The sequence below is a fragment of the Lontra canadensis genome, unplaced genomic scaffold (assembly GCF_010015895.1).
Source record: "Lontra canadensis isolate GAN:19392208 unplaced genomic scaffold, GSC_riverotter_1.0 scaffold63, whole genome shotgun sequence".
Taxonomy (NCBI): Eukaryota; Metazoa; Chordata; class Mammalia; order Carnivora; family Mustelidae; genus Lontra; species Lontra canadensis.
The window spans coordinates 11,453,443-11,467,072 of NW_022631057.1; the positions used below are offsets into that span (position 1 = coordinate 11,453,443).

At 57.8% G+C, this 13,630-nt stretch overlaps 1 protein-coding gene across 5 annotated transcripts in view; it reads left to right on the forward strand.

Moving 5' to 3' along the window:
• The window catches only part of TMCC2 (transmembrane and coiled-coil domain family 2), a 38,050-nt gene extending 24,669 nt beyond the window's left edge, over positions 1-13,381 (forward strand). For 4 of the 5 annotated variants that reach the window (XM_032878431.1, XM_032878432.1, XM_032878433.1 and 1 more), the window contains 3 exons: positions 9,201-10,141; positions 11,508-11,643; positions 11,831-13,381. In XM_032878431.1, coding sequence (XP_032734322.1) covers positions 9,201-10,141; positions 11,508-11,643; positions 11,831-12,142 — 1,389 coding nt within the window. In that variant the 3' untranslated portion in view covers positions 12,143-13,381. Of the gene's footprint in view, positions 1-8,338; positions 8,460-9,200; positions 10,142-11,507; positions 11,644-11,830 lie in introns of those variants that run through there. The other variant, XM_032878434.1, reaches the window with a different exon arrangement.
• The last annotated feature ends 249 nt before the right edge of the window (positions 13,382-13,630 follow it).

Here is a 13,630-nt window from a genome sequence, read left to right on the forward strand (position 1 = left end):
CCTCCAGGAGGTGAAGAAAGGGAGTTCATGGGACCGAGACTCTGAGAGAAGGGCTTCCGATGGCGGGAGGCATGCACGATGGGAGGGGACGAGCAGAGTGCCCATCTAGGTGGGTGGTGATGCCCGTACATGTGTCCTTGCATGCTGCATCCCCGCCTCCCCCACCAGGGGTGGAGTTGTTGCCTGTCAAACCTGGGGCTCCTCGTGCTCCCTGAACTCACTGTGGTAGCAGCTGGACTTGAGGATGGGCAGAGCAGGGCGGGGGGGGGGGGACACCTCATCACATCTGGGTCTACCTGCTCAGTGATCCTGCCTGTCTCCTCCCAGATGGGAAGCAGCAGCCTGTGGGCCCCAGGGGAGGGGAAATCTCCCAGAGCAATCCGCCCCTAATCCCCATCAGGCTAGAGATGGCGGCTGCAGAGGCTGGGAGCTTGGGCACACCCGCTCGCAGACCCCGGCTTCCCTTGGCAAGCCCCGTGCTGCCCAGGGATTGTGACCCTGGGGGACTGGCCCAGTCCGGGGAAAGCTGGAGCCTCAGAGGTCCCGGCACCCCCTCACCTGCACGGCTTCGGGACTCGGTACCTACACAGGTGAGGCCCCTAGAGGGTGGGAGGAGGCAAGTTCAGGGGGCAGGGTTGGGAGAAGGCCAGCAGCTCCTGCTCACTCTGGTCTCTCAAGGTGTGGCCCCCTCCCCATTACAGAGAGCTCTTTGTGGATGGGAGTGGGGAGGAGAGGGTGAACGCCAGGCCTCCAGGCCTCCACACGCCTAGCCTGAGGAGTGTCGGGAGGGCCCCTGGGGTCGGGTCAGGGGGTCTTTTGCAGGAGCATGGCTGGACCCTAGCACAGATGCCTCTAGAAACTGGTGGCCATGCATCACTCGTCTTAGAGCCAGAGGAGCTGATGGGAGGTTAAGTGGGAAGCGTGTGCCTGCTTGTGATCACTTTTGTCTACAGAGAAACACTGCCAGGGAGAGAGGGGTGGGAGGGTCCCAGAGCCCTGACCCCAGGCGGATGGTGGGGAGTCCTGAAGGAGCTAAGTGCTGGGTGCCCAGAGCTTTTGGAGAACTTGCGGGATGGAGACGGGAGGAGGCCCCAGGGCGGGAGGGTAGCTGCGGGCCGACCCAGGAAGAAGTGGATGTGAGGAGGCGGTGGAGTCAGGTGCCTTGTCAGCGGGTCCGGGGATGAGGTGGCTGAGGGGAGGGCATGGATTTGACCAGAGCCGGTAGGTGGGCCTGTCATAAGGGACGGGAAGCCGAGGACTCGGGGAGAGAAAGAAGAGGGTGGCCCTGAGGGCCCCATGGGAGGCAGCGCCCGCCGGCTGGAGGCATCAGCTATGGGTGGCTTTCACCCCAGCGCCCACTGCCTTGAGCTTGCACGTGCGGTCCGAAGGGATGTGCTCCGCACCCTCAAATCTCTCGTTGCAGCACGCAGTTCCTTGTAAAGCCGCCGAGGCCAGGCCATGCCAGGAGGGAAGGGGCACCGCGGGGAGGGCACCAGGGCCATCAGGGTTCTGTCCCTCGAATCCCCATGGTGGTGGCTGGGGCCTCGCTGCAGGACTTCTTCACCCCACTGTACCCCAGCGGACAGACCTGGGGTACATAAGGCCCCACGTGTGCCCCATGAAGTGCTCTCAGCCTTTGCCTCCCTGCCCTCCGGAGAAAAGCCGCTTAGGATCCCAGGCACCGGTGGAACCGCCGGGAGGGCTGGTACCGTCCCCATCCCCCTCCCCCTGCGCCTTTCCCACGTGGGGGTGCCTGGGTCAGCTGGGATGGTGTGTCCAGTGCTGCGGCTGGGCCACTGCCCTCCCATCCCCACAGGGCAGAGAAAGAGCCAGCGGCCCCACGGGCTGTGCCTGCTGATTTGGGAGGGTGGGGGCAGCCCCTTGTCCTGCTTCCAGGACCAGGGTTTGGGATCATGTTTCCACCTCCGGCTGGAATGTCAAGTTGGTGTGGGAGAAGTCAGGTCCCTTTCCTCTGGGCTCCCCGTCAGGTCAAACTGCCTCTTCAGGCAGAAGGGTGTTAGCTGGCCACGACTGTCCTGGCCCTGGCTTGCCTCCCTTCCCCTCTCGGAGGTAGATGGACTCGACTGGTAGAAAGAGTGAATCTGAGTGTTCTCCCTCCCGAGAGGGGTGCTCAGATCGGAGGCCCGGGGTGAGAAGTCAGCAGAGGGCAGCATCTCCGCTGAGTCATGTGGGCCCCACAGCCGCCATCACACTGGCCTTCAGGGCTCTTAGCCTCTGGAAGCCCAGACCTGCTCAGGAGCAGCAACCTGCCTGGACCTCAGCCTGCTGGGCCAGACCCACAGACCCTCTTGTTCCCGCTCCGGGAGGGAGCCCGAAGGCCACCTGTCCCAGGACAGCAGGGGCTGCCTGTTCTCCTAAAGGGACATGGGCACTCTAGGGCTTTCTCCTCCCCTCCCTTCTCCTCTTTTTTCCTTGTCTAAGAGTGACCTTAGTGTTGGCTTTCTGGTCCCCGAGCAGAGAGCTATGACAGGAAGTCCTCATTTTCTGGGTCAGCCTGCCCTGGGGACGCTAACAGTGGTAATTCGTAAATCCGGGAAGGGACTCTAGTCCCCTGGGGCGGGGAGTCGGGCTGAGAGCCTTCTGCCGTCTCGTGGGGACCTGGGAGCACAGGGGTGGAGCACTCCGACCTTGCAAGTGGTGCTTGTCGGCATGGTTCCCCTTGAAGATCGCTTCGTGTATTTTGTCTGTTGCTAGAGAACCAGAACCACTATCCCCATCTGACAATAGCTGGTCCCTTCCCCTCCCACCACAGAGCTTTCTGAAAGCCGGATGCTTTCTGGCCCTGGAGCATGTACCGTGTGCTCCTGGCCGCAGGGATCCGGGCGGCCGGACTGGTTGGTTGCTGTGCAGGAGGGCGGGCTGTTACCCCAGGTCTGGACCCAGCTTCACAGAGGGCATGAGCTCAGGCCTAGGAGGAGGTGGGAGCCCTGGGAGGCCCAAAGGAGCCCATCTGGCAGTGTGCCTAATCCGGCTTCATTCAGAGTTGCCAGAAGGGGCCAGGGAGGAGAGTCCATGGTTCTAGGAAGCCACATGGAGGGGGTGCTCCCAGGGGCAGGAGGCAGGGAGAGGAAGAGAGAAAGTTGCACCCTGGATGCTGCCTAAAGCAGCATCCCATCTCCGGCTCTTCCAGAACATTCACCAGGACTTCTTGGACCTCATTCACGGCTCAGAACAAGGGCTATGACCTCAGCTCTGGCCAGTAGGTACAGGGAGTGGGGGGCATGACGTGGCCTCTTGGGGATGGAACAGCACTGTGGGAGGAAGCGTGGCCCTCCCTCCACTATTCTCCCGTTGTGAGAACTGGCCTGGCCCATGCATAGGGCTTCATCTTGGAGTCAGGTGCCTCAGGGTGGTGGGGGGAGACCGTGGTGCTGGGGCCACAGCTCCAGGTATGGTGCTGGCCCTGGGGCATGGACAAAACGCTAGGTGGCCTGTGACAATTTTGAGAGAGGCGCGGTGATATCTGGGTAGTGCATTCACTGCCGTGCTCTGGCTGGGGGCCCCAGGGAGTTTCCCCGCCAGTGACCAGGGCTTGAGTGATCTGGACTCGGCCCCAGGATAGGGGGTTGGGAGTGTGTTAGAAAGAGCTTCTGGGGACGCCTGGGTGGCTCAGTTGGTTAAGCAGCTGCCTTCGGCTCAGGTCATGATCCCAGCGTCCTGGGATCGAGTCCCACATCGGGCTCCTTTCTCCGCAGGGAGCCTGCTTCTCCCTCTGCCACTCTGTCTGCCTGTGCTCTCTCTCTCTCTCTGACAAATAAATAAATAAAATCTTTAAAAAAAAAAAAAAAAGAAAGAGCTTCTGCCCTGTTGAAAGTAAGACCGTAAGACGAAGGACCCAGGTATCCTCCCGCAGGCCCACCCTGATGGGACGTTACTTGGAGCTGAGGTTGTAGGACCTCTCGCCTTCCACATCCAGGTTTGGTAATCACCACTACTGTCTAGTTTCAGAAGATGGTCAGCACCTCCCGTAGGAAACCCAGACCCAGGAAGTAGCCATGGCCTGCTCCTCCCCTGCCGCCAGCACTTGACCACTGCCAATCTGGCTTCTGTCTCTGTGGATTGAGCCATTCTGGCATTTCACATGCATGGAATCCTTTGGGGTGTGACCGTTTGTGTCTGGCTTCTTCTGCTTTAGTGTGATCTTCTCGAAGTTCACCCGCGTTGTAATATGTATCTGTGCTCCTTCGTTCCTTTTATGGCCAAATAAGATTCCACTGTACGGACGTACTCATCAGGTGGGCCCATTTGCTGGCTAATGGACATCCGAGTTGTGTCCACACTTTGGCTCTTGTGAGAAGTGCTGCTGGGAGCATCTGTGTATAAGCACTTGTTTGAATACCCATTTTTTATTTTTTTTTTAATATTTTATTTGGGCGCCTGGGTGGCTCAGTTGGTTAAGCGACTACCTTCAGCTCAGGTCATGATCCCACGGTCCTGGGATTGAGCCCCACATCAGGTTCCCTGCTCCACGGGGAGCCTGCTTCTCCCTCTGCCTGTCACTCCCCTGCTTGAACACACCAGTGCTCTCTCTCTCCCAAATAAATAAATAAAACCTTTAAAATATTTTTATGTTTATTTTTTTAAGATTTATTTATTTTAGAGAGAGTGAGTATGCAGGGGGTAGGCCCCAGGCAGAGGGAGAGAGAGTCTCAAGCAGACTCTGCTGTGATGTTCGCTGTGATGCTCGGCCTGATGCAGAGCTCGATCTCACGACCCTGAGATCACAACCTGAGCTGAAACCAAGAATCGGACTTTTTTTTTTTTTTTAAAGATTTTATTTATTTATTTATTCGTCAGAGAGAGCGAGAGAGGGAACACAAGCAGGGGGAGCGGCAGAGGGAGAAGTAGGCTTCCTACCGAACAGGGAGCCCGATTCGGGGCTCGATTCTAGGACCCCGGGATTATGACCTGAGCCGAAGGCAGACACTTAACGACTGAGCCACCCAGGCACCCTTGAACACCCATTTTTTAAATTTCTTTGGATGTAGACCCAGGAGTGGAATTGGGGGGGTCATATGGCGGACCCATGTTGGACTTACTGAGGGAACCCCCAAACTGCTTCCTGCGGTGGCTGCACATCTTTACGTTCCCGCCAGCGGGACTTGAGGGCTCTGGTTTTCCTCCATCCTCGCCAGCACTTATTTTCCTTTGAAACGTCACAGCCACACGAGCGAGTGTGAAGGACCACTTTAGTTTTGGTTTTGAGCACCTGCTGGATGCCCCGAGATGGTACTGTGACCCTTGCTTTCACTCAGCGTCTGTTGTCACCCTCCTGACAACCCCTTTGAGGGAGGGGGCATCACTCCCCTTTTCCAGAGGAGAAAATGGAGTCCCAGAAGAGTTCGTGACGTTTCCAAGGGCACACAGCCCTTGGGGGACAGAGCCAGGACTCTCAAGCTAAATCCGCATCCCCTTGCCCTGTTTCACCCATCCCCCCCTCCTGGCCCCCCCGCCCCCGCCAGTTTGTTCTATTTTGTTCTGTGTATTTAGGACTCTGTTTTTGGTTTTATTTATTTATTTTGTCTTTTAGATTCCACGTGTGAGTGAAATCATACGGCATTTGTCTTTCTCTGACTGATTTATTCGCTCAGCATTACACTCTCAAGCTCCATCCGTGCCCTTGGAAACGGCAAGGTTTCGCTCTTCCTCCTGGCCCAGTGGGAGTCCGTGGTACACACGGACCCGCTCTTCTTCATCCGTCCGTCCGTCCGTGGGCCCTTGGCTGCTTCCCTTCCTGGCTGTTGTCAGTAATGCTGCAGTCTCACTGCCTTTATGCTTTTTGTTCCGTGTGTGTGCCTTTTTTTTTTTTAAAGATTTTATTTATTTATTTGACAGAGATCACAGGTAGACAGAGAGGCAGGCAGAGAGAGAGAGGGAGAAGCAGGCTCCCCGCTGAGCAGAGAGCCCGATGTGGGGCTCGATCCCAGGACCCTGAGATCATAACCTGAGCCAAAGGCAGAGGCTTTAACCCACTGAGCCACCCAGGTGCCTCTGTGTGTGCTATTTTTTTCAGATCTCTTTCTCCTCCTCTGCTTTTTCTGTCCTTCATCGTTTTATCATCTTATGCCAGAATTTTCCTTCCTTTGTTAAAGTATTCTCCCTCTTCTACCTCTGCCTGCTGTCCGCCACCTCCTTGGCTTTCTGTCCCTTAATCACTCTGTCCCAGTTCAGTCCTAAAGGGGTCCTGCTGCCATGGGGGGGTCTTGGTGGGGGAAGGAGAACTCCCCACCTTCCTCCAATTCCAACACGCCTCATCCTCCATGGGGAGAAGGGCAGAGGGGGGGCTGTTCTGTGACTGGAGGCACCCAGTGGGATCCAAGTGTGGTCGATGCCAGTGGAGGGGCGGGAAGGAGCTGGTGTCCTGCTATGGGACCACCAGGCTCAAGTCTGGGTCCCAGGGCAGGGGGGAGAGGCAGTCAAGGGGGCCAGGACCCCAGCCCCGGGCCACTGCAGCCCACCATCAGGCCCCAACTCATTCAGCCAGGAAGGTCTGTTCTCCTCTCATTCATGGGGATTTCATAGCTGGCTTCCACTCTGCTTTTCCATTTGTAAGCTAGACAGACTCTAAGTCAAGGGAGGAGATGCACCAAGCTGCCGGAGTAAAGCCAAGGTAGGGGGAGAGTTGCTATTTTATACACCCTCGGAGTCCTGAAGCACTTCTTTTCACGGCATCCCTGTCTCATTAGCTCCTCCCACACCCCTCCCGGTCCCTGCAACAGATGCTCCGCTCCTTGTAGAGACAGCAAACCGCCCAGCGCTGAGCACCAAGCCAGGCTTCAGCCAGACCCCAAACTCACTTTTTGGATGTTTTTTTTTCCTTCCACCAAGAAGGGGAAAGAGAATTGAGCATCTTTGGAAGCACAGTGGCCTTAGCAAAGGCCTGATTATTTCATCTTAAAAGTCATGTGTTCATTTGAGCGTCTGACTCTTGATTTGGCTTAGGTCATGATCACAGGGTCGTGGGTTCCAGCTCTGTGCTGGGCTCTGCTGAGCATGAAGCCTGCTTCAGTCTCTCTCTGCCCCTTCCCTTGCCCCCTCCACATGGGTCCTCCTCTCTTAAAAAAATCCTGTGTTCCTAGAGAATCGAATTTTTTGTATTGCAATATCTATACTGTCATATCAATATTGAGCACATTGATTGGTATAATCTCTTAATTAAACTTCATCCCCCACCCCCAAATTGTGCTGCCTAGATCTGGACAGCATTTATGAGTGCCTTCTGTATGCCCTGCACTGGGCTAAGTGCTTGCTAGACATCGTCTGGTGTAATCCTCACAAAGACCTAAGCCTAGGCAGGATTAGCCCATTTCTCAGGTGAGACTACTGAGGGTCAGGACAATGGAGAGGCAGACTATTTGTCTTCACTGCAGGAATAGCACAGGAGGAAGGGGTTTAACTGCGGGATGGGGTTTTAAGTCGGACTGGCATGGCCGTTAGACCATTTAAAGGAGACTGTGGAGTTGGCCCCTCTGGTGTACAAAGTCAGAAAATCCGGGGCGCCAGCGTTCTGGAGGTCTGAGCACCTGGAGGGAGGGCCAGGAGACACCAAGGGAGACCCAAAGCAAATGTAAGGGGAGGACCTGGAAAAGGGATCGACATTGTCCCCAGCATCCCCAGGGGCGCTGTGACCTGAAAAGGCCTCAGAGGAAGCCAGCAGAGGAGCCACCCTCCCCTGATTTTGGCAGGGCTTTTGTTTTCAATAGTGTTTTCCAATAACTTTGCACCTCGGCAGAAGCCGGGTGACTTCTGCCTGTAATTGGCACAGGCTGCTTCCGGTTCCGGTGTGTGTGACCGGGCCACTCTCTTTGTGTTTAACCCCTTCCCCCACACATACCTCATCCCGCCCCACACACACGAAGAGCGAATGATCCGACCCGGCCGTCCTGGGGGTTGCTGTGTGTAAAAATACATGGGGTTGAGCCATTTCCTGCCGCTTCCGTTCTTGCATGGCGATAAGACACTGGGGACCCAGCTGCGGACAGAGAGATCCTCCAGCAGCCGAGGGGGAGCCGGCCCTGCGAGAGCAGGACTCCAGACCCGCCCGTGTTCGTCTGACCCCGGGTTTCCCATCTTTCCTATCTCCTGCGCCCTCTCTTTCCTTTCTCCCCACCGCCCCCATCCCTTCTCAGCCTCTCTCCTCCTCTCTGCCGTCCTGATGCACTTGGGAAGCCTGCCTGCTGGTGTGGAAAGGGGCTGTCCTCTCCTTCACGTACATTCACCCACCCCCGAGCTGGGCCCTGCTGCCCCCAGGCCCCCCCTGGACCCGTCCCTGCTGCCCTTGGCCCTCGGGGTTGCTTCTGGGACTTGACTCTCCAGGCCCCAGCGCGCAGGGTGGGTGGGGCTGTGCTCTCCTCCCGCAGCTGGGAGACGGGGCCGGGCCGGGTTCTCCCAGCAGCATGAAGCGGAGGAGGTTGCCGACGACTCAAGAGAGCTGGAAGGTGATGGACGGGCTGGGAGGGATGTCCGCAGAGGCGGGTGACCTACTGAACTTCATCAGGGAGGCCGGGGTGGGGAGGGCGGGGAGGCTTCCTGTGCCTGCGTGGGGCCAAGGTATAGGCTTTGGTCAGCACTCGGGGAGAAGCCTGCTGCAGGCAGGAGCCTTTTGGGGAGGTTGAGTCCAGAGGGATAACTTGTCTCATGGCCGACCAGTCAGTCCCATGACTCTCCACTGAAGCCTCAGACTGTCTTGGTCCATGGGAGGGGGCAACAAGCATCCTGGGTCCGAGGTTCCATCGTCTCGTATCTGTGTGTCCCTGGGCAACTTGCTTGAACTCTGGGCCAGAGGAGGGGTAGATCTGCCTGGACTGCCTTTTAGGGATGTTGTGAGAATCCAGTAGATCACAGATGTTTCCAAATATGAGCCTGGCTGGGTCAGTTGGTAGAGTGCGCAGCTCTTGATCTCAGAGCTGTGGGTTCAAGCCTCACGTCGCATGTAGAGATTACTTAAGAAATAAAATCTTTTTTTTTTTTTTTTTTTTTTTTTGGTGGTAGTTGGAAAAGGAATACTGTGTTGTTATTTTGGACTTCTGCCCTGAGCCTTCCTATTCATTCTGCATCTGCCCTCTAAGGCAGAGGGGCCAAGTCCACAGGTGTCCACGGACATGTGAGAGATTCCTGCCGTGTCCCCTGCTGTGGTTTCACGATTCACCCATGCTTGCCCTGCTTGCCTTCTTCCCCAGGTCGACAAGGGAGACCTCGCGGCCCTGAGCCTCCCTGGCGGCCCAGGCCACGGTGACACCGATGGCCCCATCAGCCTGGATGTGGCGGACGGGGCCCCAGACCCCCAGAGGACCAAGGCCGCCATCGACCACCTGCACCAGAAGATCCTGAAGATCACCGAGCAGATCAAGATCGAGCAGGAGGCGCGGGACGACAACGTGGCCGAGTACCTGAAGCTGGCCAACAACGCGGACAAGCAGCAGGCGTCGCGCATCAAGCAGGTGTTCGAGAAGAAGAACCAGAAGTCGGCCCAGACCATCGCGCAGCTGCACAAGAAGCTGGAGCACTACCGGCGGCGCCTGAAGGAGATCGAGCAGAATGGGCCCTCGAGGCAACCCAAGGACGTGCTGCGGGACATGCAGCAGGGGCTGAAGGACGTGGGCGCCAACGTGCGCGCTGGCATCAGCGGCTTCGGGGGCGGCGTGGTGGAGGGCGTCAAGGGCAGCCTCTCGGGCCTCTCGCAGGCCACCCACACCGCCGTGGTGTCCAAGCCCCGGGAGTTCGCCAGCCTGATCCGTAACAAGTTCGGCAGCGCCGACAACATCGCCCACTTGAAGGACCCTCTGGACGACGGGGCCCCCGAGGAGGCGGCCCGGGCGCTGAGCGGCAGCGCCACCCTCGTGTCCAGCCCCAAGTACGGCAGCGATGACGAGTGCTCCAGCGCCAGCGCCAGCTCTGCCGGTGCGGGCAGCAACTCGGGGGCTGGGCCGGCCGGGGCGCTGGGGAGCCCCAGGTTGAGCGCGCTGTACGGGGCCCCTGGAAACCTGGACGCGCTGCTGGAGGAGCTGCGGGAGATCAAGGAGGGACAGTCCCACCTGGAGGACTCGATGGAGGGCCTGAAGGCTCAGCTGCAGCGCGACTACACCTACATGACCCAGTGTCTGCAGGAGGAGCGCTACAGGTTGGTGCCCACGGGGCCCCGGCCTGAGGGGATGGGCGCCGGCTCGCGGGCTCCGGGGGCAGATGGAGGTGCACACAGAAGGGTCCCCGGCTGCTGGAAGGAGCCAGAAGAGGCCCTGGAAAGGATTGCTCCAGACCGGCCAGAGCAGCTGGAAGACACCATTATGGGACTCGTGTATGGGGAGACGGTGCTGCCTGTGTCAGGGGCCCCGAACGCCCCTCCTTGGTGGTTATGGGGTCTGTGTACAGGATGGGAAACCGAGGCAGGGACCAGCTATGTGGCCTCTCCTCTGGAAAGTCTAAGAGCACTGACTCTGGAGCCAAGTTACCTGGGTTCAAACCCCAGCTCTATTCTTTTCTCTTTTTTTTTAAGATTTTATTCACGTAAGAGAGGGAGAGAGAGTACAAGCAGGAGGGACGCAGGCAGAGGGAAAGGGAGAAGCAGGCTCCCCGCTGAGTAGGGAGCCTGATACAAGACTCGATCCCAGGACCCGGGGATCATGACCTGAGCGGAAGGCAGACGCTTAACCGACTGAGCCACCCGGGCGCCTCCGCCTCTCCTCCACAGCTCTACTCTGCCGTTGACCTTAAGCAAAGTACTTTAATGCTCTCCACACTTGGTCTCCTGTCTGTGCAGCGGGAATAACATGAATCCCTACTCCGAGTGTTCATGAAGGTTAAATGAGTCCACACCTGTAAAGCCGAAGTATGTAAACATCCGGCACAGTCAGCTTAAACCTTTGGCGGACGCCGGAGTCTCTGGTCCTTTGTTCCCCTCTGCCCGCTCCACCCTTGTGCTCGGGGCACTTGGCACTCGCTCCCCGGGATTCTTGGCCATCTTTTCCTCAGTTAGCACTTTTGCTTTTTCCTTTATGTGTATGCAGAAGGTTTGGGAAATTGAGGGGGAGCCCTGCTTGAAAACTAACTAGTCCACGTAAGGGTCACCTTTGGACATCGTGTGCTTGCAGAGCAGGGATCGTGTGTCTGTCCCACCAAGTCCTTGGTCCCCAGGAGAGCGTCTTAGGCCAGGGCTCAGCGGCTCACCTTGAAGTCAGTCCCTGACTCCTCCATTCATGAGCTGTGTGATCTGAGGCAGGTTCCTTCACCTCTCTGTGTCTCAGTCTTATCTGTAAAATGGGGTGACACTGGTACTTGTCTCGTGGGGTTGAGGGTGACAAGGAACCTATGACATAATGTGGGTGAAGTCTTGGCCCAGTGTCTATAGTAACTTCCATTGTCCTTGCTGTTAAAATTGGAACAGGGCTGAGCACGCTGGGTGGGTGGTGGTGGTGAATGAAATTGACCCTGGGGAGAGAAGGGGGGTGAGGGGACCAGGGCTGCTGTCACACACCTTGTCCCTCGGCTAGGTACGAGCGTCTGGAGGAGCAGCTCAATGACCTGACCGAGCTTCACCAGAATGAGATGACCAACCTGAAACAGGAGCTGGCCAGCATGGAGGAGAAGGTGGCCTACCAGTCCTACGAGAGGGCTCGGGACATCCAGGTGCGATCCGAGACTGACCCTGGGGCGGAGGGCCCCACCAAGCAGGGGATGATGGGTGCCTGGGCAGGTGGCACATGGGGTGGGGCGGAGATGAGAGTGCTGCAGATGGTCGCCTTCTCAGAGGGGCAGGCCGGGTGCAGCCCGGGGGGCCTGCCTGCCCTGAGCCCCCGCGTGCACACCCCTGCAGGAGGCCGTGGAGTCCTGCCTGACCCGGGTCACCAAGCTGGAGCTGCAGCAGCAGCAGCAGCAGGTGGTACAGCTGGAGGGCGTGGAGAACGCCAACGCGAGGGCTCTGCTGGGCAAGTTCATCAACGTGATCCTGGCGCTCATGGCCGTGCTCCTGGTGTTCGTGTCCACCATCGCCAACTTCATCACACCCCTCATGAAGACACGCCTGCGCATCACCAGCACCGCCCTCCTGGTCCTCATCCTCTTCCTCCTCTGGAAGCACTGGGACTCCGTCACCTACCTCCTGGAGCACGTGCTGCTGCCCAGCTGAGCGGCCAGCCCACCCCCGCCCCGTGCTCTCTCCCTGGCCCCAAGACGGCTCTGCTTCTCCAGGAGGGACCCTGGGATGCCTGAGCCCCTTGAACTTCACGTGTCTGGTTCGGCCTCTCGCCTAAACTGTCCATTCCAGTAGCTCCTGCCCCCTTCTCTGTTCTCGCTTCTGTCTGATGCCTTCTCCCTGTTGGCCTGGAGGGAGCTTCAAGCACAGCCCCGATGGAGGCAGTGGGGACATCTGTGGCCAAATGAAGCAGAGGGGTCACCAGGATGGGCTGTTGGGATGATGTAGTCACACGAGGACTTCTCCCAGCTGACTCAGGATGCAGCAGGTCAGGAAGGCCGAGAAGAATGGGAGCAGGAGAGGGCCAGGCCCCAATCTGGAGGTTCGACAGACAGTTTCCTCTTGCGGGGATGGTCAGGGGAAAGGTCAGAGGGCAAGGGGGCGGGGGTGCTCTGCTGGTCTCAGAATGCCAAGGAGAGAGGGTAGGGCCCCCCAGCCTCTGAGCACCTGCTGGGCCAGAACGTAGGCACAGTCTACCCCTCCTTCCAGAGCTGGTTTGAGGCTCACTTCTGGGCCGGGCCTTTCCCAGGATATGAAGGATGCAGGCTCTGGAGGTCAGACAGGCTGTGGCTTTGGACTTGTGCTTTCCCTGTGATTCTTTCTGCCTGTCACTGGATCTGCTCTTTTCAGGGAAATAGGCCCCAGAGGCCCCGAGCCTCAGCCTAAGTAAGCCCTTAGGCCTCTGGGAGCACGTTGGGTTCTATTTATTCATTTATTTATTTGTTCCTTCGTTACCTTATCCCCACTGAGCTCCGGGGAAAGGGCCTGCCCCGTCCTCCCCCGGAAGCCAGGCCTTGTTTTCGGCTGTCCAGCACTTCCATACCATTTCGCCTCTGGATGATCCTGGCTGGGGGAAGGGGGGCTGAGCCACCCAGCCCCACTCTCCCAAAGTAGCCCCCCGGCCAGGACGGGAGGAGAGTGGCCTTTTATACATCTATTTATTTTGTATGTGTGTATTCGTGTGCAGGAGGTTGTTTGTTGCTTTATTTTTTTAAGGCTCTGGAGTGTTGTGTATGGTTTCTCTTCACCTCCCAGCCTTCCCACGGGCACTTCCAAGAAGAGAGGGCATTTCTCGCAAAGCAAAGGAGAAATCCCCTGGAGTGGTGGACAGTAGTGCCTGTCAGCTGTGGTGGACCTTCCTGAAAAATAAATATCCTCTAAATTTTCAAAGCATCCTGTCTAGTGTTGGTTGATGGGGCCATCTCCGTGGAAACCACCGGGTGTCTCCCCACATCCAGGCATTCTGGGTAACAGATCGGGCCTCCCCTGTTGGCCTGAGGTCGCCTTCTTCCAGGATCCATCACCAAAACAACCAGGAACCACCACCAAACAAACCATCATGCTTTGGGGGGCCAAGGCGGTGGCCTCAGAGATAAGGGAGTGAGGTGATGCCAGCCCGTCCAGCTGCCCAGAGCCCTTTCC